At 38.1% G+C, this 24,666-nt stretch overlaps 2 protein-coding genes across 5 annotated transcripts; both read left to right on the forward strand.

Moving 5' to 3' along the window:
* The first annotated feature begins 7,054 nt into the window (after positions 1 to 7,054).
* Positions 7,055 to 7,699, forward strand: LOC148846761 (uncharacterized). The gene has a single exon (XM_088949422.1). The coding sequence runs from the start codon at positions 7,055 to 7,057 to the stop codon at positions 7,697 to 7,699; it is 645 nt and encodes a 214-aa protein (XP_088805548.1).
* Positions 7,700 to 12,403: 4,704 nt separating this feature from the next.
* On the forward strand, positions 12,404 to 22,095 carry LOC148846762 (protein trichome birefringence-like 14). Of its 4 annotated transcripts, none has more exons than XM_088950607.1 (7): positions 12,404 to 12,651; positions 13,109 to 13,452; positions 13,841 to 14,076; positions 14,372 to 14,539; positions 16,009 to 16,191; positions 19,095 to 19,290; positions 20,757 to 22,095. In XM_088950607.1, exons 3-7 carry the CDS (start codon positions 13,923 to 13,925, stop codon positions 21,583 to 21,585), a joined length of 1,530 nt encoding a protein of 509 aa, XP_088806733.1. In that variant the 5' UTR covers positions 12,404 to 12,651; positions 13,109 to 13,452; positions 13,841 to 13,922; the 3' UTR covers positions 21,586 to 22,095. The 4 variants fall into 4 exon arrangements, with proteins under 4 accessions (XP_088806733.1, XP_088806734.1, XP_088806737.1 ...); XM_088950608.1 differs by having other exon boundaries at positions 12,437 to 12,882; XM_088950611.1 differs by having other exon boundaries at positions 12,441 to 12,651; positions 13,121 to 13,452.
* Positions 22,096 to 24,666: the final 2,571 nt, after the last annotated feature.

The raw sequence follows: 24,666 nt of genomic DNA on the forward strand, positions 1-24,666 counted from the left end.
TTTAATATATAATAAAAATATAAAAAACAGAAAAACTGAAGAACCGAATTGACAGACCGGTTAATCGGTGGTACTGGTTCGGTTTACAAAAAGGGGCCATGGTTCGGTTAACCGAACCGTGGACACCCCTACTTCATAAATGTTGATTACTATTTGGGGAAATGAAATTTGGGGTAGTGTCAAGTTAGTATCCAAATTTTTAAACATGTCACTGTATTACCTAAACTTTCAAAAAGTACAAATCGGTCCCTGCTTTAACCAACCATCAGTTATCTATTGAAAATATCAAAACTACCCTTCAAAAGAAGACATTGTTCATTATCTTCTACTTTGGAACTGAACTGGTTATGTTCAAAGAAAAAGAGAGAAAAAACATGAAATATGATAGAGGAAAACAATAACTGAAAGCAAAAAAAACAATTAGACAAGAATGCACTTCAGATCTAAAGGTAGAAGGCAATGACTTCATTAGTCTAAAATATCAAATACCTTAATTAGCAAGCCTGTAAATGGTATTCGAAAATCCAAATTCAAATCCGAGATTCGACACAATCGAATCGAATTCGGATAGTTCGAATCAGATATTCGGTCAAATTCGAATATGTATTGATCCAATCCGATAAATATCCGAACCAATATATATATACATTAATATAATAAATAAAATCTCTTAGGGGTAAATGAGAAAATTTGTTCCTCAAACCCCCAGTCAGTCCACCCTAAACCCTAAATCACTTGACATTTTCTTCTCAGCCCAGGTTTTCTTCTCTCTTCCATCTCTTTGCAAACCCTAACCCTAATCCTCCCTTTGCCGCCGCCGTCGCCTGAGCAACCACATCGGCCACGCCAGCAACTCGACACCGCTCGAGCAACCACCATCACTATCTCTTCTCTTTCAAGTTTCAAATCTCGATTCATTACCACAACCGCTCGAGCAACCACCATCACCAACAAGCAAGAGGCAACAACAACGTCTATGACGGCGGTCGAGTGACAGTAGTCTCGATGGCAACCACCATCACCGACAACAGCCATTATCTTCTCTATCTCTCCTTCGTCACATTGCCATTGTCAATGATAGTAGTCTTGACGGGAACCACCATCATCGACGACAACCATCATCTTCTCTATCTCTCCTTCTCCGTCGCCACACTGCCAACATCGCTCACCAGCCACCACTACCATCAGTCAAATTCGAATAGAATCAAATATTCGGTTTGATAATCGAAACCAAGTTCGAACTCAAAGATTTGATATCCGTCAGATATCGAATCGAATTCGAATATTAGGGTTCATAATCGGTTTCGTATTTAAATCTAGCTTAATTCGATTTGAATTCGATTCGCTTACATGCCTATTAATCATTTCAGTCTTAAGGTAGAAGACAATGAACAATATCTTCTTTTGAATAATAATTTTAATATTTTTAACAGATAATTAACGATTAAGAGCAGAGACCAAGTTGACACTTTTTAAAAATTTAAGTAATGGAGTGACACATTTAGAAGTTTAGATAGTAACTTGACACTACCCACGTACTAAAGCGGAATTTTCCCTACTATTTGCTACCATTTCCATTTTCCAAGTAGCAACTAAGTCGGTGATGGTGACACGGAGAGCGGGAGGCAAACAGTTCATCCGCGTTCACTTTTCCCTCTCCTTCCTACGCGGAGATTTTTATGGATTTCAGTCTGGTGGTTGTAAAGTGTTCATGTTTCTTTCTTCAAAGACATTCAATGTTTCATGGAGGCAAACAGCATTTTGGTTTCGTGGGCATATTAGCGCCACATATAAGCATGGCTGTTTATTACTTTTGACATTATTGTTTAGTTTCAATACTTATATGTTTGTTTTGTGGGCGTTTATTGAAAATTAAAAATGATGTCAGATTAGTGTTAGGTACGCATTGTCATTTATTGTGTATATACCATTGTTTGGTTTCAACATTTATCAAATAAATAGTGAAGTATGTATGTGCATGAGTCATTTGGAAAAACATCAAATCCTTATTTTCTTCAATGTCTTAGTGTTTCTTGAAATAAAATGCTTATATGGCATATTTTATGGGGTGTTAATATGAGATGGAAAGTAAGCACCGTTTAAAGTTATGCCTAACCAAACAATAAAAACAAAAAATGTTTAAAGTTATCAAAATAAGCGTTTAAAGCAATAAACACCCCATCTATAAATACCCATGGAATCAAATACATATTAAATAAACCTTAAAAATCTTAAACGTTTGGATTTATGTGCATGATTCATTTGGGGAAACATCAAATTCTTGTTTCCCCTAACTAGTTCAAATCACCTGCCAACGAAGCACGTTTCAACCCTTTACAAACATGATCTTACACCACATATCTCATACATGGCGATAGGGGTGTAAAGTGTAAACAGATTGAATTCGAATTGGATTAGGTAATATCTGAATTCAAATCTGATTAGAAAATTTGATATCTGATTGATATTGAAAATTAATATCCGAATTTGAATCCAATTAAATATTCGAATATTTGATTCAAATTTGATTAATTAATTATTTTGGATAATTAATAAATATATAAAATAAATATTTTATTGATATAAGGTATATAAATATATAAATTATTTATATAACTTAATTATTATATATAAAAATTATATAAATTATTTTATATAACATATAAGAATTAAATAATCGGTCGAATTCAGATATTTATCGAATCGAATCAGGTCATATCCGAATTCGAATTTGATTAACTATTCGATATTAATAGGATATTTGAATTCGACCGATTAAATATTCAAATTATCCGAATTATATCGAATATCAAATTTGAAATCGGATTTTTGAATACTATTTACACCCCTACATGGCGAGTCTCACTTTCATATGGTGAGTCTTAGTCTCATGATGAGATATGTAATGTTAGATAAAGTTGGTAAAGGGTTGAAATATGTTTTCTTGAAATGAAATACTTATCAACATCCTTTATTAGGTGTTAATATGAGGTGAAAAGTAACTTCATGTGGTATAACCTCAGATGCTTATAAAATGTCAAACCAAATAACAAAGCATTTAAAATATCATTTTTTTAAATACATCATTTTTTAAATACACATTAAAATAAGGGTAAATCTCATAAACTACTCCAATTGTTTAGCGAATTGACATACGATACCCCTGCTATTTAATTATCTTGCCCTACCCTTAAGTTTTCTACAATTTTCTAGTTAATTTTCCATCACACTTTATTCACATGTGACGTCACATAAGTATTAATTATTTTAAAATTCCTAAAATACCCTTGTTGTTCACGCCACTGTTGGAACATCGCCACCCGTGGCAATTGCATGACCACAGAACACGACGGCCACCTCATAGATGACGGAACACCAGGATCACTTTGATGTCTCTAATTATCCGCTCATCACTCAAATCGCTTCTCTGTTAGCTGATTCCCTACTTTGATTAAATACCATTAACCAGAAAGATTTTGTAGCAGACGAACAGTCACAAGAAATATTCGAACTGCAACCCCTCCGCCTCTACTCTCTCCTTATTCTTCTTCTTCTTCCTCTCTTCCCCTCTTCCCCTATCTACTCTCTCTTTCTCTCCTTATTCTTCTTCTTCCTCTCTTCCCCTGTCTGCGTCGTTCTTAGACCTTGGAAATATCAGATTTTTCATCGTCTTCGATTTGAACTAATCTCCTAGAAAGCACCGCCGCAGCGCTATTCACCACTGTCCATTTTCTTTTCCAGTCGAACCAGCGGCGGCAGCAATAGCAAAACTCTCCCTCTAGATGCCAGTCACCATTGCTATTCTTCCACACTGCAAGAAACTGTATTGACGGAAACCGTGCGGCCATGATGGTACTTCATTGCATCCCAGTCTGAAATCAAACAAACATAGGGTTTCAATTGATATACAGAGGTGGAAAGGGAGAACGAAGAGAGGAAGGGGGTAGAGCAAGAAGAAGATCACCGCCGCTCACTTCCTCTTCCAAAACCCCACTGAAAAAGCTCCACATACGAAAAAAAATGTAGCGAAGTCGCTTCTGCTCAAGCTCCGTATATCAACTCCAATTTGGTTTCGTTTTGGCTCCTCGTGGAGTCGCATTTTCTGCTTTCCTGCACAAACCCATTTGGGAAGCGATCGAAAACAAGGAGAAAAGCTTTTTATCATTGGTTGTTTGACTGACTCTCTACACCTCCATCCAACTCAGTCCCTCTCTCTGTATCTCTCATTTTCTCTCTCTTTCTCTATTTTTCTCCACCATCAATTTAGTCGTCTTTTTCTCTTGATTGTAACCCCTTCCCCTGTTCTTATCTCCACCGCTGCAATAGATTTCCCTTGTTTACTGTCTTCAACCTTGTCGTGGCGGAAACAAGAAGGGACTTGTTTGAAGGCTGCAAAGAAAACTAGGTCCGATTGGGAAATTTTAGTTGAAACTTCCAGGTCCTTTGAAAATCGGGTTGGGCATCGAACCAGGCCCTTGCGATATACATTGGTGCCTCGTTTTTCCCTACTATTGTCCACAAGTTTCGATCTTTCTTCTTGAACAAATGTCTAGATGATATTGCCAAGTACTTGGCATCACTTGGTCTGTGCGAAGAATCAGAGCGATTTCTTTTCCCCATTTTGTTGAATTTTGGTTCTGGTAGTGTGTCTGACAGCCAAATGCAGCTTCCGGGCGGGAAGGCTTAGTCCAGCATCTTCCACAGAAGCTTCGCCGGTTGTATCGCCGAGCCCCAGAACAATCCCTTCAGCAAAAAAATCCAAAGCATGACCCCGAGTCCAATCTTGAAGCTTACTGTTTAGCAAAAAAATCCCGTCAACATCTTTTTTTCTTCAACTTCCTTCTCTCCCTTGAATGGAAGCTCTCCCATGTAAAATGACCCCGAGTCCAATCTGAAGACCCTACACCCCATCCGATCTTTATAATAAGAAGACAGAACTAAGAAAGGTACCTCTTTACACAGGCAATGAAAGGTATCTCATCCCCCGTTCATTGGAGGTGTAGTCCAAGTTACTTAGAGCAGTGCTGAAAAACGGCATCCTCTCCGATAAAAAGCAATGAACCGGTCTACACAGGCATAGGCAGTTGGGTTTTATTTTGAAATTTTGCTGAAAAACGGCATTCTCTCACATAAAAGGCAATGAATCAATCTACACAGGCAGTTGGGTTTTATTTTGAAATTTTGATGAAAAATAAAGGACAAATTCAATATATCATTTTTTTCTGATAGTGTTTATAGACGTATCAATTGTCAAAAAATTAAGGATAGGCAAGACAATAACTAAACAATAGAAGTACCGTAAGGATAGTTTAAAAGATTTACCCTTAAAACAATAAACACCCATTTATAAACATGGACGAAATCAAACAAATAAATGGTTGTAGATTATATATATTTTAGGCATTTTTTTGGAGTTCCGACACCTTCAAAGTTGTTTTATTGGTTTCTCAAATTTATTTACACATGAAGGGGATAAAACTCAAATTACCCCTATTTTTTATTAATGGTGTATCATTGGTTTTACAATCCGCTGAACGACTATTGCCATTAATTTATTATCTTGTTTTTTAAAAATCGGATGAATTGAAAACAATAACTATTTTGTGTAACCAATGATAATACTCCAATCTTTTTGGAATCGGATGCCCAAACACATTCTTCCGGCTATAACTGCAGACACCAGAGTTTTGTCCTCTCTCCGTTTATGAGAGTTTGTGCCCTTGTCTGCTTGTCTTTTTCGTGTTTTTGAGTGTTGGTATTCATCTTTTTTCGACTGCTTTCACGTGTGGAATACTCTTTGCCCTACTGTTTTCTCTTGTCTGTGATGGATCAACATATGGCGGCGTTATCATTGATGGATGAAGAGGAGGAAGAACTGATCCCGGAACAAGGGACCGAGAGTGAAAGTCTGGTGAGATACGACATGTGCCTAGTTGGTTGTTTCCTCACTGACAGAAGTATCAACTTCAATGTCATGAAGCACAGAATGGCAAGTATTTGACGTCCAGGGAAGGGGGTATGTATTAAAGATATATCTAATCAACATTTTTTATTCCAATTCTTTCATAATATGGATTTAAAACGTGTCTTGGAGGGTGGTCTGTGGGCTTATGATAATCATGTCCTATTGCTGCACCATCTGAAACTAGGAGAGATCCCTAATCAAATACCTTTTGTTTCATGTTGACTATTGGGTGCAAGTTTACGACCTACCAATAGGCTTTATGTCTGTAAACGTGGGAAAACAATTCGGTAATTTCATTGGGGAGTTTGTAGAATATGATGACAACAACAACTTGGGGCTGTGGAGGAACTTTATGAGAATAAAGGTTTGGCTGGACGTGAGGAATCCCCTGAAGCGATGGAAGAAGATCAGAAGGATGGGTGGAGAATGGTCATTGGTGAAATTTAAGTATGAAAGGCTGAGCCACTTTTGTTTCATTTGTGGCTTATTGGGGCATACAGATCGATTTTGTGACAAGTTATTCTCTGCAAACGGCGAAGAAGTCAAGAAGGAATGGGGGCAGTGGTTGCGAGCGCCAGACAGACAAACCGCCGTGCATGGTGGGGAACGGTGGTTACAGGATAATGATACAGGAATACAGGGTGAGGATGGGAAGTTGCATGAGGTTAGGGCAAAAAATATTGGATCGTGCATGGATAATATGAATAACGGTTACGGAAAGGCTTACACTGTCGAATTTGGAAGTTCCAGTAAAAGAAGCAATATGCCAAAGACTTTGGTAACGTGTCTACATGCTTCTATAATTAGTCAGAAAGATCATGAAGCTGGTAAGGAACACGTGCAATCAGATAAAGAAAGTGATATGGGCCTGGACCATGAAGATAATGGGCTAACTTTGCAAGATGATAGGAAAAAATGAAGAGCAGTGGAGACTTCAAATTCAAAACAAAAAATGGACCATATGGTCGTGGACAATGAAGACAAAAATGGTGAAGTTGGGAACAATGGTGTTCAGTTAAACAATGAAGATGATATTCTAGCTGGTTATTTTTTAATGGCAGGACCTGGTTCTCAAGCCTGCCGAGAACCATGATATGTTTAAGCTGGAACTGCCGAGGACTTGGCAATCCTCGTGTAGTTCATGCTCTTAGAGAACTTATCCATTCTCGTAAGCCAGATGTTATCTTTTTAATTGAAACTCTTGTTCATGTCAATAAAATTGAAGAAATTCGAATTCAGATTGACTTTGTTGGTGCTTTTGCGGTGGATAGGGAAGGGAGAGGTGGTGGTATTGCTTTTCTTTGGAAAGCTCCTAATATGTGCTCTATGTTAGATTATTCGAATAATCATATTAATGTGCATGTATGTGATGATGAGAAGGGTCCTTGGAGATTAACAGGCTTTTACGGTTATCTGAATAGAAGTCGTAGGAGGGACTCATGGAATCTTCTTTGTGCTATCTGTGCTTCTTCTAGGTTGCCATGGTGCTGCATTGGAGACTTTGATGACATGCTTTTTCCTGAGGATAAGCGGGGCAGATTGGATCATCCTAACTGGCTTCTGGTTGGGTTTCGTGAGACTATTTCAGATTGTCACCTTCACAAGATTTCTATTATTGGCTCTTGCTTCACATGGGAGAGAGGTAAAGGGACTGAGGCATGGGTCCAGGAAAGAATTGATAGGGCTTTTGCTTCAGGAGAGTGGTTGGGGTTATTTCCGGACGCAAAGCTTTGAAATTTGGTTGCTCCTGTTTCGGACCATAATTCAATCCTATTAGAAACAATGAGTGTTTCTCATGTTCATCGCCATCTGCGCTTTAGCTTTAAAAATGGGTGGTTACGGGAGCCAGGTTTGAATAAAACGGTGGAGGATGCGTGGAGTTTGTCGAGGATGGGTGATATTTCTTCTCGTTTGGATCAGTGTGGCAAAGTTCTTGCTAAATGGGGTTTGGGTCTGAATCATAAATTCACCTGGGATATTGCTCAATGTAAAGTAGTTATTGAGAGGCTCAGGGACAACAATATTCCTTCAGATATTGAGACTGTTAAAGAAAAGAAAATTGAACTTTTAAAGCTTTTAGGGCAGGAGGAAGATTATTGGCACCAACGTAGCAAGAGTTTTTGTCTTCGCGATGGTGATGCCAATACTAAATATTTTCACGCGGCAGCGTCCACGAGGAAAAGGACCAATAGAATTTTGAGATTGATGGATGATGAGGGTAATTGGCATGATGATCCGAGTAGTCTTTGTTCAAGTGGTTCAGGATTATTTTCGTAAGTTGTTTTCCTTGTCTTCTAGTCATGCTATTGATGGTTTCGATTTTGTTTATTGTAAAGTTTCATATTCAAATAATGAGAAGTTGCTATCTCCATTTTCTTTTGAGTAGTTTAAGGAAGTTGCTTTCCAAATGCATCCAGACAAGTCCCCAGGTCCGGATGGCCTAAATCCAACTTTTTATTAGAAATTTTGGCCCTTAATTGGCAAAGATATTTTTTAAGTTGTTGTGTCTTGGCTTTCCAAAGAAAAGTTTCCAGCTTCACTAAATGACACTACTATAATGCTTATTCCGAAATGTGAGTCCCCAAAAACTATGAAAGATTTGAGACCTATTTCTCTTTGTAATGTGCTGTACAAGATCGTCTCAAAAGTGCTTGCTAATCGTCTTAAGGTTATTCTTCCTAACATTATTTCGAATGCTCAATCTGCTTTCGTGATTGGGAGAGCTATCACTGATAATGTCTTGGTAGCTTTTGAGCTTATTCATTTTATGAGGAGGAAGCGGAAGGGTAAGGTGGGCGAGGTTGCTCTTAAAATAGACATTAGAAAGGCTTATGATCAGGTGGACTGGCAATTTCTCAAGCTTATGATGCAGAAATTGGGTTTTTCTGACAAATGGATTAGGTTGATCATGCTTTGTGTCACTACAGTTTCCTATTCTATGGCTTTCAATGGCATGGAGGTTGGGCCTTTTATTCCTGGTAGAGGTCTTCGCCAAGGTGACCCGCTTTCCCCTTATTTATTTATTTTATGTGCCGAAGGCTTATCTGCTTTGATGTATAAAGCTGAAAGAGAAGGTTTGATTTCTGGTTGTCGTATTTGTCGAGGTGCACCTAGTGTTTCTCACCTTTTGTTTGCAGATGATAGTTTTTTCTTCTTCAAGACAGAGGAAAGGGGATGCAATGCCATGAAGAATATCCTAAAAGTCAATGAAGAAGCATCGGGGCAAGCAATTAATTTTTCAAAAGTCAGGTGTGTTTTTCAGCTCAAATGTGCCTCAGGATGTGAAGGCAAGAGTGATTAGCGTGTTGGGGGTTGTTAATCCTATTAATGCAAGGAGGTACTTAGGCTTGCCTTCTCTGATAGGTAGGAAGAAGAATGAAGTCTTTAGATTTATCAGGAATCATCTATGGCAGAGATTGCAAGGTTGGAAGAGTAATCTTTTATCTCGTGCGGGTAAGGAGATTTTAATTAAATCTGTGGCTCAAGTTGTCCCCTCCTACTGCATGAGTACCTTTACGATTCCTGTCTCTCTTAGCAAAGAATTGGAGAGAATGATGAACTCATTTTGGTGGGGTAATTCCAACTCTAATGGTGGGGGCATTAAATTGCTTAGATGGGAGAAGCTTTGTGTAAGAAAGGAAGAGGGTGGTATGGGGTTTAGAGATATGCGAGCTTTTAACTTAGCAATGCTTGCGAAGCAAGGTTGGAATATTCTTTCCAACCCATATGCTCTTTTTTTTTGTGTTTTCAAGGCTAAATACTTCCCTGGGGCGGATTTTCTAGCAGCCTAATGTGGGCATGATCCAAGTTATACTTGGAAAAGCATCTGGCATTCTCGCATTGTTTTGGAGAAGGGTTGTAGGTGGAGAATTGGGGATGGGCAGCATATCCGTGTGTGGGATGATCAGTGGCTTAAGGCGATGGGCAATTTTAAGGTTGATTCGCCTAGTGTTAAGGGGCTTGAAGATATTGTGGTTTTGAACCTATGGATTCCAGGCCATAAGGAATGGGATGTTAAAATGATTCATGAGCTTTTCAGCCCAAGGGATGTTAGTGCAATTTTGAATATTCCCTTGTCTTATGCTAGTCAAGAGGACCAACTAATCTAGCATTTCCAACTAAATGGGGTATATTCAGTAAAGTCAGGATATAGGGTTGCAAGGGATCTTAATACCACTATCTCTCAAGCTGTTATTTCGGGTGGATGGGATAAGTTGTGGAAGCTTCCTATTCCAACTAAAGTGAAGAGCTTTGTTTAGCGGGTATCTAGGGGGCGTTTGCCCTGTAAAGACTAGCTTGCCAGGCGTGGCATCCAGTTAGATACTTCCTGTCATCTCTGTAATACTAACGTTGAAAGTCTGAGCCATGTCTTGTTATCATGTCCGTATGCTCAAGCTTATTGGTCTAAGGCTGGCATCAGCGTAAATGTATCGAATAACGCCTCTTTTGCCGATTGTCTCTTGAGTTTTTAGCAGAAACTGATTATGACAAGTCTGGACGTGCTTGCATGGTTTTGTGGAGCATCTGGTCTCAACATAACTCGAAGCTATGGAGAAATAATTTTAAGCTGCCTGATTATGCTGTTACTAGGAGTTTGTAGCTTCTCCATGATCGGAAGCAAGCTCAAATACATAAGCAATTGGGCATGGTTATTAATCTTAACCACCAAGGTAACGGCAATTGGCATGCTCCCCCTCCTGGTTCCTTCAAGTGTAATGTTGATGCTGCCTCTTTCACGAGTAGTAACCTCACAGGGTTTGGGATAGTTATACGTGATGAGCTTGGTACTTTCGTGAAAAGTTACTCGTCCACAGTTCCTGGTCTATTCATTTCGAAAGAATGGGAAATAATGGGCCATTATAACAACAATTAAATGGGTGACCAACATGAATATTCAGAATGTGGTATTTAAAACTGATGCCCTAGTAGTATAAAAAGCCCTTCATGCTCCAACTTTGGATCTTTCCGAATTTGGCTCCCTCGTTCATGAGTGTTCCTCCTTGTTAGAGCAAATTGTAAACTTTTAGATGGGTTATGTCAAAAGACAAACTAACACCATAGTGTATTAAAAAAATAATAATAATACTCCGTGATAAATACACGGGCCCACAGCCCTTTGAATATCGACTAATCGGCTAATCGCGGTTGTTATGTTTGTCGGTATGTGTATGCAACCACACGGCAACGAGTTCACATATTCTGCGACCAAAGTTGTAGCACTGAACTCACGTGGGACTCTCCATATACGAACACGTCATGAATGTGCGAATTGCTTTTTGAATTCTCATCTCCACCGACCACCATTTAGTGTGAGTGTGACCGTGTTTGGTCCTCAAAGGAGTGACAGAAGTATTATCGTCAATCATGGTCTTGAAAATGGTGGAATTGATTAGTACTTAGTTATTGAATAAACGTTAACCCCATTTTTACGGTTCGGATCCCGTGCCATTGGACTTGAAGCGATTTATTTTGTTTTGAGTGTATACATGATAATAGATAATGTATATTTATTTATTTATATATTTTTTCATTTTAATATTTTATTTTCTTTTATTAAAAACTCATATATAAGATAACTTTTTATTCCTTCTCTATGAAAACTGAAAACTTTTTCGTCTAAGATTGCATTCGAAATTCCTTATTATAAGGATTTATTTTTTTCACAGTTAAAATCTTGATGTTTATAAGGATATTTTAACTATAAAAGAAGATAAATCCTTAAAATAAGAAACGACAAATGCGGCCTTAACATAAATCCATTTGATTTGAATAGAAAGAAAAGTAGTAAAAATAATCTAACTGAGACCAAGAAAGTGTAGATTCAGAAACAATTCAGACATTTGATTCTCTGGTTTATTTTTCAGTGCTCCCCATATGAATATTGATTAAAACACATCCACCGCCATGCGTATTTAAACCTGTTCTTCGCTGTGCTTGAGCGGACATCAAAAACATGAATCGTGACAATCAATGACAGTTTTAATACACAAAATGAAAAAAAAAAGGTATAAAGAGAACAGCTGAAACAATTTTTTAAATTGAACAAAAAAAAAAAACTCAGAAGAAAGAGCATCTTATCCCAAATCTTGAGATATTCAAATCATAGTCGAATCCCTGTTATAAAAAACAAATAGTTTTTAGATATTCGTTATACCTCTGATTTTCATTAAAGAAATACTCGGATGAAAGAGCATCTTATTCCACATCTTGAGATAATAAGAGATATTCAAACATAGTCGAACTCCTTTAATTTCAGATTTCTGAGAGTACAGTCTACTTATCTCAAAAAATAAATAAAACAAAATTGATTTGTTTTCATTAATATCAAGTTTGGGTAACGTGAGCTAATTTCAACGTGTCTTAAAATGAGTGAACTCGAATGAAAATCCCTCCGAGTCCAAACGGACAGGATCCAGAGTGCATTTTCCTTCTTCCGTACTCTCTCTCTCTCTCTCTCTCTCTCTCTCCAAATTTCGTTTATTTCGCTGTAGTGTTCGCCTGTTCGGTGTTGCTTTTGTTTTCTCCCTTCTCGAAGAGATTCGGTCGTTTATCTTTCCCCAAGTTGCCACAGATCTATTTCTAGATCGTTTCTTTCCATTGGGAAGCAAGAGTGCAAGATTACAGAGATGCGCCTTCACTTATTTTTGTTTTCAGTTCATTCATCTTTACTTTTTCTAGTTTAAGAGGTGCTCTTGCTATTCCATAGTTTTTTTTCCTAATTTCCTTCTGGGTCTTGCATAAAATGATTTATATTGATTGGAAAGGTGTTATTGCTATTGGGCCTTGGATAGAATGATTTGTATTTGATTGGGAACACGTAAACTTCATTCTGAAAGATCGTCTGCCCGTTCGGACATGATAATAGAGGTTCCTTGGAAGTTCTGATGGGATGTTTTAAAGCCTTTAACCCCTGATCGGTAAATGGGTTGATCTGAGCTATGTTCCCCGAGATTGGCCCTCCTTTCTCATTGGCATTAGAAATCATTTGAGATGATTAATTGATGTATATGTGGATTTTCTTTGTTTTGTTGTTATAGCAGGAAAGTTTTTTTTTTCTTATTTCCTTCTTGGCATTCCAAAGTCTATGGTATTATGGCATAAGAAATGTCTGCAGTCACTGAATCAGATCATTTTCTTGGATAGGAAATTTTGTAGGGATCACGTTGAATGGTGGGTACTGATGCTATTATCCATGCAAACAGCAGAGGGGGGGACAAGCTGAAGTTGTGTGCTTGGCTTTATAATAGAATCCGAATCCCTTTCCAGTGACAATGAGATCTTATACACAGTGAACTGCAAGTTCAGATTGTTACTTTGAAGTGAGATCTTATCCAAGTTGCAGCATGAGTTGGACCCGAGAAGTGATTTCTTACTTGGAAGTGTCATTAGTAAAAGAATGAGCTTGAGAAAAAGATTCCCTCGATCAAACTCTCGATGCACTATGAGAATTGTTTCAACCAATCTGGCAGTGAAGCTTTCCCATCTTGGTAAACATGAGTCTTGAAATATAGATGTGCATTTGATGATGTGGTTTATATCTGGTCATGTTTATTCTGTTTTGCTTCATTAACATTGTTTTAGGTAAATTTGGACTGCACTCTGTCATCTATCTTCACAATTCTATTTTAATCTTGTTGTTAATAATTTCATATTTTTTTTATTTGATACAGGTATTTGAATATAAATCATTAACTCAATAAAATCCTTTTCAGTACTTATACCCCTCTTTCAATTGATTACTTTATATGTCCTTTTCCTATTTAAGTGCCTAAATAAATGACTTCTGAGTGGTTCAGTACACCCAGAATTGAGACTGATTTATTTCTTCTTTTTAGGATGTGCCTTTTTATATGAAATGTTACCATATGTTTACAGGCAATTGTAGAAGGGGATGAAGAAAACCATGTATTTGATGGCATTCACATACTTGTAACTTGAGATTTTGGTGCATGTAAAGATGAAAGGAGGTTTTCATGGGTTGAGGACTAAACAGCTTTCTCTCAGTCTCATTGCTTTGGTTTGCACATTCGTTTTTATTTGGGCATGGGAGAAAACCCCGCTTCTTACCTCATTGCTCCCACCTCAAAGCCGGTTCTCGATGCCTTCTTCAGGTTTGTCTCCCCTTGTTTCACATTTGCAGTCTAGATTTTTTGTTTTGTTTTCAGTTGGTATTAAGTTAATACTTTTGTATAATGGAGAATCTAACCACAGAGTTAAGAGAGCTAGACAATTCCAAGTAAATATTAAGAACTATGTTTGCTGAGATAAAATGTTTAAATCAGAATTACTTCAGAAAATAGAAAGAATATTAATCAAAAGAAAAAAGAAAAGAGAAAGAAAGAAGTACATGCATTTTATCTTTGGTTCAATCTATGGTATTTTGACTATTTTCTGCTGGCGGTACAGAGATTCTCTTCGGTGCACCTGTGGTGAAGGAAATGTCTTCAAATCCAGGTATTTATGTGAAGGAAGAATCATCAAATGCGGTAGCACCTATGAGGTCTGCAAACACGAGCTCTTCCAAAAAGAGTATAACTGATAACAATTCAACACCACCCCTTATGGAGAAGGAAGGTAGTTTTTTTTTGTGAGTATTTATAATTTTTGCTCTTGAGTGCTCATTTAGTTTGTTACCTTGCTACCATGAGCAATTTGGTGATGACCACATGTCTCCACCTCATTGGTCAGCCTTTGGTACTTGTCAATATGGATTTTTGCTCCCTATCGGCATGTTTTTGTTTGAATGTACTCCAAAATCCTTGTTTATTGGAGATCCATATTTGTCCAGCCTGTTTCTCTGAGACATAGTTTTCAAGGTGCCAAGGCGAGGCTAGGCGATAGGGGGGCGCCTTGTCGCCTATGCGGGCACCTAGGCGACGTCTAGGCGAATGAATTTTTTTTTTAAGTAAAATCATATATGTAGGGTAGTTCCCTAGGTTCCATAACCAGATTTCCTTAATAATTATTCATAATTTTCATAAGAGAAGTATCAATTTCATGTTTAAGTCTAGAAAATCAACACTTCATGAGAAGAAAAAGTAAAAAGGAAAGAAAATTCAAAAAATATAGGGGCTGAACCCCTACTTCTGTTATAGGAAAGAAGAAAAGAAAAGAAGAAGATGTGGAAGAAGAAAATGTGTCGATTATACAAAATTCTAAGTTCTTCCCTTGCTTATTGGTTCAGGTTTTGAAAATTTTGAGGGTTCAATCAAGAATCAAAATTTCGATATGATACGCCCCGTATCAGGTGCATTGTATTGTATCTTTGGGGTCCCGATACACGCTTACGGGTGTTTTCGGGGACCCATTTTATATATTTAAAAGTGAAATTGAAAACCAAAGAAATAAAAAAAATAGGGGGAGTATCGTTATAAGTACCGATACACCTCTGCCAATACACATGTGTATCGATACTTTGAACCATGGGTTCAATACAGCAGTTAGCAATGTTTGCGTTGATTAAACCCTAACAAAATAATAAAATAATAAAAATAAATTAGTATATAAACACATAAAATGAATATTCTAGTTTAATACTGTCTATTTTATAATTCTAATGTGAAAAAATTAAAAATATAATAGTATTTTATAACCCGGTGCACAAAACTGCTTGGCGACTGGGTGAGGCGAACCTCCAAAGGCGCCTTGTTGCCTAGCTGTCGCCTAGGCGCCCGCCTTGACAACTATGCTCTGAGATTATTACAATCATCCGAGCACTCTGTTTTTGGATATACCAAACTAGCTTATGTTTCTATGATTCAAAATGCTTCTCTGGATGGTCCAGTGTTTTTGTTTTTTCTATTATGTTCAACACCAAGAGCTTAGGGTACAGATTGAAGATCCATAATATCTGCCCTATTTATCATTTCATTGCTATGGTTTGCAACATATCAGAGACAATTGTTTCTTTTTTCTTATTAATTCAAGATTCTTCTTTGAAGCTTGGATTCCCCAGTCAATGGGTTTTTTGTTATGTTAACACTAAATTGTCATGGTACATTTGATTCCATGTTTATCTTTTGGGTTTTCATATGGTGCTGCAGAAATTTCACCAACTGCATTGGGGAAATGGGGGGCAGCACCTAAACCAGGCCCGAAAGAAGAAAAAGGACCAAAAAAAGTAGAACAAGATGCCAACAGAATAGCAATGATGGATTCTGAAACCAATAACTCCTTTGTGAAGGGAAAAGGTGATGCAGATGAACCAACTCTTGTAGAGGAGAAAGGTAAACTGCTTTGCGTTGTCTCTACTAGATCTTTATTGATTACAACCTTGAAGCTTGCTGGTTATAGTGGTATTATCCTTCTACCACACATATGATGCATATGCATATGAATGATTGGATAACCTCTTTTATTGGATAAAGTTAATAAAAAAAGATTATCTGGCGAGATTTCCCTGATTGTGTTGGCAATCTTTGCTGCCTTATGTTCAGAAAACTCATAATTAACAGATTCATTGGAGATTTTATTGTTCAGGTATTAGTATGATCTGGTTGACTAAAACATGGATTGATTTTAGTATAGGAGGTGCTTGCTGATTTGTGATTCTAATGCATGGGCATGCTCATGCTGATTACAATAGAAAACCTTTTTTTTTTTTTTTTGTTAAAATTGCTGCTTTCAAACCATTTTTTTCTCCAAGGGGCTACACAACAGAGGGTAGCTCATCCCCCAAACCCATAAATTCCTCCAACCTAGGTGCAGGAAAGATTTGTTCCCAAGTCTCCACTACAACCAGTAGGAGCCCTTACCAACAAGCCAGTTGGCACCTTGCAATAGAAAACCTGAATTTTTTTCTTGGTTATTATTTTTGTGATTGATTGGAATACCTGATTTTTTTTTCAGGGAATTCAGTTCTTTTTTGGGAAGACATTTGGGTGGGTAATCAACCTCTAAAAGGCCTCTTTCCCTCCCTTTATTCTATTTCCATTTATAAAAAAGGAGGTTATCCCTGTCTTTCTGCCCCTTCCAGTCTTACCTCTATCTTTGAATTGGGACTTCGGTTTTTGTAGGGGCTTAAGGGAGGATGAGCTTGTTTGTGTTACTAAATTTCTTTCCATTTTAGACAATGTTTGTTTGGACCCCTCTGCTGCTGATAGAAGGGTGCGGGACCGTAACCCAAAAGGTTCCTTCACTTGTGCTTCCTTTTTCAAAACCCTTTGTTCTAGTACATCCTTTGAGCTTTTCCCTGTGAAAGAAGTATGGACCAAGCCTGTTCCTCCCAAAATTGTTGTTTTTTGTTGGGGAGTGTACCTTGGTTAGATCAATACTTTGGTGAACTTACAAAAGAAAAAGCTTTTCTTGTGTGTCTTCCAAAACTGGTGTGTTTTGTGCAAATGTCATAGTGAGGACTGTTACCACTTACTGGTTTCTTGTTCCTTTGCTGCAGCTCTCTGGGATTGGATGTTTGGTTTGTTTGGTTGTAGGTCGGAATGTGGAATCATCCTTCAAAATTAAAATTACTGTTTTCTCCATCTACCATTGCTTGCCCAACAAAAAGAGGAAGCAGTATGTGGAGATGTTTTAGAGAAGCCACCATATGGACAATTTGGGAAGAAAGAAATGCGAGAATTTTCCAAGATAAGGAGAGATCCTTTATAGAAGTGAAGGATTGTATTTTAACTAGGGCTAGTCATTGGCTGAAATCCTTGGTTTCTTTCAACTTTTTCTCCTTTGATGACATCTGGAGGAATTGAGCTGCAATTGCACGCACTTCGATTAGGAAAAACAGAGCTGCAACAAGCTGGGTAACTCCTTCGGAAGGGGTTATTAAATTGAATTTTGACGGAAGTAGACATGGTAACCTAGGATTGTCTGGCATAGGAGTCCTAAGGAGTGAGAATGGCAACATCATCTCCTTATTTTCAGGCCTGGTGGGGATAGGGGATTCCACAGGAGCTGAGTTGCTGGCCGCAGTACAAGGGATTCAGATTGCCAAACAATTAGGAGTGGAGAACTTGTCAAATCCAGACTCAGTTGTTTGGAGTTATAGGGATCTCATAAAAAGAAATGCTTAACAACACATAGTGTGTAGATTCCAATGGGTGGGTAGGGAGGCAAATGCTTTGGCTGATTTTCTTGCTAAACAGGGGTCCTCTAGGGATCAGTTATTTTGGGCAACTTTGTAATCTTTATTTTTTATCACCTGTAATGCTTAGGGGAGGCTGCATCTTGTGCCTCTCCAAGGGATGCTTGTAAAGCTTTTATCCTTCTTGTTTAATAAAATCAATTCTCAATTATCAAAAAAGAAAAATAAAGAATACCTGAATTTACTAGAAATGTTCTAGTCCTCTAGTGATCACATTGTCCTCTCTGAAGACTGCATCAACAATATAAAACCTGATTGCATTCATAGACATCAGATTCCTCATAAAGTTGAGGCCTTCATGAGGCTGGATAGGAAAGTTATTGCTATTCATCAGATTCCTCATACCTGAATTTTCTTGGAAAGTTATTGCTATTGATCGCCTAAATAATAGAGACTGCCTGATTAAGTGTTTATTATGCAAAGAGTTGGAAAGATCATTGAACAACCTTTTTCTTTCATATCCTGTTGCTTATTTTCTTTTTCCTTGGGACTAGACTGGGTTTGACCAATCTCCATTCAGTCTGTGCTCCCTTCTTGTCATTCTTTTCCCTTAAGGAACCAGCCGGGCAGTGATCTTGTGGAACATGATTTCTTTAGAACTGCTGGCCTGTTATGAAAATGAGAAGTTGAAGGATTTTCAATATATTGAAAAGATTTTTTACCCTTGTGTCTTTGGATGCTTACAGTTTGTTAATGGATTTTTTTATTGTAGCTTTGGAAGACTTAGGCTCTTTCTAAATAAAGAACTTTGTTCATTTTAAGGACTTTCTGTTTGTCCCTCCTTTTGTGTATGTTTTTATGTGTACACAGACACTAATTACTTCAATGAATATTCACCAAAAACAAAATCTAAACACTGCTAAATTATTTGAGTTGATTATTAGTATACTGCTAATCAATTTCATTTGCAACATGGATATTCTGGATCTCTCTCTCTCTCTCTCTCTCTCTCTGAAATACTTTGGTTTACTTTCCCATATGCAACTTGCAGTGTTGTGCATTTTAATAATTAATATTCATTTTTGTCCACTGCCACAGTCTGTAATTATGCAAAAGGAAAATGGGTTGCAGATGATAGAAGACCACTATATTCTGGATTTGGTTGTAAGCAGTGGCTTTCAGGGATGTGGGCATGTAGGTTGACCCAGCGCACAGATTTTTCCTATGAAACCTTTCGATGGCAGCCAGAAAATTGTGAGATGCCAGACTTTGAAGGGTCTAAATTTTTGAGAAGGTATAGAACCTTTTTCCTATTTACCTTACTGCAGAGATCCCATCATGTGACTTCCTGCCTAGGGTGAAGGATATAAGTTAAAACTACTAGAAGATTGCCTATGCCATGAATTAACCTAATGGAAGTTTTCTTCATTCCCTCACCAATGCATTTCTGTTTTATCATCCTAATGTTGTGATCAGAAATATAATAAGTGCTATGGAAAAGGGAAGTATTTGGAATGTTATGGCCCCTTAATATGTCTCTTGGTTCTGAGGTGATGTTTGTGGAGGGCAAACCTCGGCTCGAATTAGGTGGGTGAGAGATACAGGTAGTCTGTAACCTTGATCGTCAGATTCACTAAATCTCTAGAGGATGTGCTTTTCTCCCCTTTCCTCCTTAGGGGTGCCTGCCCATTTATGTTGTCAATGTCATGTTTAAGTATTTCCCTTTTGTGCATGTATTCATTTTGTCTTTTTCCTTTTGAAAAAATTTCCCTCTGTAGATAAACTAAAAAATGGCCATTAACCAATGTTGGTCCCACCTATCGGGGGTCTTGGGAGGGGTAGACTGGATATGGTACTAAACTTTTGGCATTTTTTGCACAAAGTGGAAACTTTCAGACTTGAACCTGTGTTTTGATTCTTGCCAGCCCTAGATTTTACCATTACACCAAGTAATGGCCCCCCATCTGTAGATACACTAGTGGAGGGAACAATCTAACATTATTTGCTTCTTTGTTTTTGTTACCAGATTGCATTGGTCTGTGGTTTAAATTAGCAGCTATGATCTACATTTCGTTTTTAGGGATGCAACTCTGGCCAGGTTGGTTTCTGTTGAGGTCAACCCTGACTAATCAAATGTGTTAAACCTCAACCCTAACCTAACTGATCATGATTAGGTTGGTTAGGTTGGGTTGCATTCAGGTGGGAACTTCACCTATCAAATTATAAACACGTGTCAAATTTACCAAGAGATGGTATAATGGTAAAATTTAGGGCTGACAAGTGTGAGAATACAGGTTCGAGTCTGAGAGCGGCCACTTTGTGCTAAAAACATGCCAAAGGTTGGGTCCATATCTAGTCCATCCCTCCCAATACCCTAGATAGCTGGGACCAGTACTGGGTAATGGCCTTAATGCACAAATACACACTATCATATTCATCTAAACATACCTATTCTATATGAAAATGATATAAAGACATCATTAATAATACCTTCCAATAACCCACCCTTTGTAACCATTGTCTCTCTTCTTCCTTCTCATTAGTGTAATATTATTGGGTTAGGGTTGGGTCAGGTTGCCCAAGGCATTAACCTTAACCCAACCCTGCTTTATATCTGGTTGAAATTTCTCAACCCTAACCAACTGTTAATCCAACCGAACCCTTTTTTGGGTTGGGTCCAGTTGGCCCAACCAACCCCTATTCATTTTCTTTGGGTTGAGTTTTATATGCAATTTCATTGATGTTGATGTTGTATTCCAGGATGCAGAACAAGACTGTAGCTTTTGTTGGGGATTCATTGGGCAGGCAGCAGTTTCAATCACTAATGTGTATGGTGACAGGTGGCGAAGTGTCACCAGATGTCTTAGATGTTGGAAGTGAATATGGTCTTGTCAAAGCTCCTGGTGCTGTGCGGCCTGATGGTTGGGCGTATAGGTTCCTGAATACCAATACTACTATTCTTTATTACTGGTCTGCAAGCCTTTGTGACTTGGAGCCTTTTAATATCACAGACCCAGCCACAGATTATGCCATGCACCTTGATCGTCCAGCAGCATTCTTGCGCCACTACCTTCACAGGTTTGATGTCCTGGTCCTCAATACAGGACATCATTGGAACAGAGGAAAACTTAAAGCAAACCGGTGGGTAATGCATGTTGGAGGCGTGCCCAATACCAATAGGAAGCTTGCTGATATTGCAAGTGCCAAGAATTTCACTATCTATAGTGTTGTCAAGTGGCTAGACTTGCAGCTTCCGAAACATCCACAACTTAGAGCCTTCTTCAGGGCTATCTCACCGAGGCATTTCTTTAATGGGGAGTGGAATTCAGGGGGAAGCTGTGATAATACCACTCCGTTGACTGGAGGAAAGGAGGTTCTGCAAGATAATTCAAATGATCCTGTTGCTGAAGGAGCTGTGAAGGGCACAGGTGTGAAGCTCTTAGATATAACTGCTCTGTCCCAGTTGAGAGATGAGGGACACATATCCCGGTACAGCATTAAAGCCACACCGGGTGTCCAGGATTGCTTGCATTGGTGTTTACCAGGCATTCCTGATACATGGAATGAGATCCTTTATGCACAGCTCTAGACTGTATTTTGCCACTGGTTAATCAAGTCTTACGAGAAAGAATATTAACTGCCTAGATTGAGGAACATCTTAATTCTGAGGACCCATTGCCAAAAGCAACAGACTGACTGAGCATCCATATAATCTATCCTGAAAGGCAGTGCAAAAACAGGGTTTGGTGCTGATTGATCAGAGTCTCACTTGCTCATCTCCCTCAAAGTGTGAGCTGCTGAAATTACTTACGGAGCATCTTGGAACCAACTGGAATGAAATGGTGTCTTTGTTTCCATTGCATGTAGAAGCACAAGATTACCTTCTAAACTGAGTCATTTTTTTCCTAGGAAAAAATATGTTCAAGTTTGTTTTAGGGTCTCGATAAATTAAGGGAATCCGATGTTTCCTTTGTAACTAGAGATGACTTCATTTTTTATTAGGATATTGTGGGCTCAGATGTTATTGAAAAGTGAAAAGCAAACCGGATGAGTCATCTAAATGTGCAATCAAGATTTAAGTTCTTTTTCTCTGGTTAAATGGTTGATCTTACTTAATGGTCCACTACCTAGGCATATGCTTTTTCCTGCCTTGCAGGGTGCATTGAATTTTCTCTCATCTTGATTATTTCTCTCCTGTGGAGTATAGAACTGTGAAAGGGCAATTTCAGTTGAGCTGCTTAACAGAATGAAGACCTCTCAGCCAGTTCCTGTATTGGCATCCTAAATAAGGCAGTGTTACAAGACCTCCAATATCTTGTAAGTTCCTTGTGACTAGTCCTATTTTGCTGTTATTTTGGTTCGTTCATGAGCTGAATGCAGAATCTTGTATCGGACTATAAGCATAAAGTATACATGCTTCAATTCTTTAATGGAAATATGTCAAAAAGGCCTGAGCATTTAGCTTTTGAATTTGTCAATAAGATATCATTTTCCTTTGAGATAAATTAGGTTCCTCTGAATTAGGAAGACATGTGAGGAGGGCACATTTCATATCAATATGCACTTCCCATCTACCACCTCCACCCTAGGAGAGTTGGTACAGGTGTTATTTCCTTTGGGAGAGATGTATAGTCAGAAGTCCCTTTCTCATTTTCTTTTCCATCCCCCAATCTGAACAGAAACCATTGCTAACTTTAGAAATTTGGAGGTGTTGAATGCATTGTCTCATAATCAGGGTGACACTTCTCTGATTAGTATTCTTGTTTTACTGAAAAAAAAAAAAAAAAAAACATAAAGAGATGTAGTGACTATCAAAAAATATTCTTTTTGTTTTACTTGCCTGTAAAAAATCTTGGGTAAAATATAGAGAACTAATCCTGTACTTTGGGGACAGTGACACTAATGCCCTCGAACTTTCCTTTATGACAGAGAGCCACCTTGTACTATCAGATTCCAACACAGCTTGCCTTTCGCATTCCATCATTTTTGAACTTTTCTGAGACCATTTTGCACTCTCCTTTATTGCACCTCCAAAACCCAAGTTTTGAACTTTTCCTATCTTCTTTTTTCTTTTCATTTGTTTAATAGAGAGACGAAGGATAGTTGAAAGAAGTAGAGTGCCTGCTATTGTTGGCTCTGACCAACAATAAAATAAAGGGCAAAATGGTCTCATAAAAGTTCAAAATGGACAGAATGCTAATGGCTGGTGGAGAGTGTTGGCATATGAATTCATGGTAGCTCTCTGTTTCAAATGAAAGTTTGGAGACCTTACTGTCTCTACCCTCAAAGTGCAGGGTAGTTTTCTGTATTTTATCCAAGAATCTTTTTTCTTTACAGTGAATATGACTAACCTAGAGAGAACCCCAAGCATCCACCTTTTTTTGAGTGGTTGTGGCACTCACTCCTAAGTCTAGTTCAGCTCAAAGCGAGGGAATAACTTAATTCCCCTGAATGTTGCACACTTGCACGAGGATGTGAATACCTTGGTACTAGGCTAGATAACTAGCTTGGTCTGGATGTCTTGTCTTGAGTCTCTTGACTGGGTTTGGATACCAGGTAGTTTGCCTCATCTGGTCAGATCTAGGTATCAACTTACTCAAAAGAAACATGACAAGCACCGTGCTCTAAAAAATGAAGCAATAAGAAAAAACTCCTGGACGGTATTCATATTTTATTTCCATTTAAGCATGATTGGCAACACAATGCAGGCTTGATTCTTCAATATACATGTTTGATATAGATATATGCAAATTAAATTTTTAAAGCATTATATTATATTAGTTGTAATTAGATTTGGACCAGTTAGAGAAGTGTTTTGCCTTCTATTTTTGTCAATATGGTACATTATACCCCAATTGTAGAACTTATAAAAAAATAATAATAATAATCTACTCCAATTGTAGAAATGCTCCATACGAAAATTCTCCAGTATGCCATTTTGTGTATTTTTCTATATGAAGGGCATAAAAAAGTGATTTTTTTTGCCCGTTTATCCAAAAGCATTGATGTGCTTTGTTTCTTTCTTTTCTGGGTTTTGAGGGTGTATCTCCCTCCCTCTTATTGTTTCTTTCTTTGATCTCTTATTAATAAATGTAATCTTTCAAAACATGCCAAAACCCTATTATTGTGTAGACTTTGGGTTAAGGAAATAAAGAGTAGAATTGGCTGCACTTTAGGGGATGTTTTCTAATGTAAATTGTTTTTCTTCTCGCCAATTCCATAAACAAAACAAAGCAGCTGGTTTGGAAACAAATTTGATGAAGGGTGATTTGGCCCGACCTAGTAAAAAGGGGACACGTGGACGCGATCTGACTAAGAGATGACAGTTTAGCTTGACATGCCTAGTTTGCAACAGCTGAGCTCAGACACCCAACCACCTCAGCACAGGGTCACTTCGGCATTAGGTCACCTCAGGACAAGGCCACCTCGGTCCCAAGGCACTTCGGCATTTAGTCCAATTCGGAACTAAAAAGTATCAGTTCGGGAATACCGATCCAGACCACTACGTAACGACCCCGGAAATCTCTCCAACAGATTCCGAACCCCGCGGGATAACGCTGCATAACGGCAAGTCTTATATCCTCCCTGCCCGGTTCGGGAGGAATTGATAAGCTTTATCAATTGATAGCGTTATCTCCCAACTAAAGCAGAAACGGATCCCATTGTAACA

This window comes from Nelumbo lutea, chromosome 6, assembly GCF_056320005.1.
Source record: "Nelumbo lutea isolate HS-2025 chromosome 6, American lotus-T2T, whole genome shotgun sequence".
Taxonomy (NCBI): Eukaryota; Viridiplantae; Streptophyta; class Magnoliopsida; order Proteales; family Nelumbonaceae; genus Nelumbo; species Nelumbo lutea.

Coding starts and splice junctions, on each gene's coding strand:
- LOC148846761 (XM_088949422.1), top strand. CDS start 7,055: ATGATATGTTTAAGCTGGAACTGCCGAGGACTTGGCAATCCTCGTGTA.
- LOC148846762 (XM_088950607.1), top strand. CDS start 13,923: ATGAAAGGAGGTTTTCATGGGTTGAGGACTAAACAGCTTTCTCTCAGT. Junction 14,540..16,008: donor ACCCCTTATGGAGAAGGAAG/GTAGTTTTTTTT, acceptor ATGGTGCTGCAG/AAATTTCACCAACTGCATTG. Junction 19,291..20,756: donor GGGTCTAAATTTTTGAGAAG/GTATAGAACCTT, acceptor GTTGTATTCCAG/GATGCAGAACAAGACTGTAG.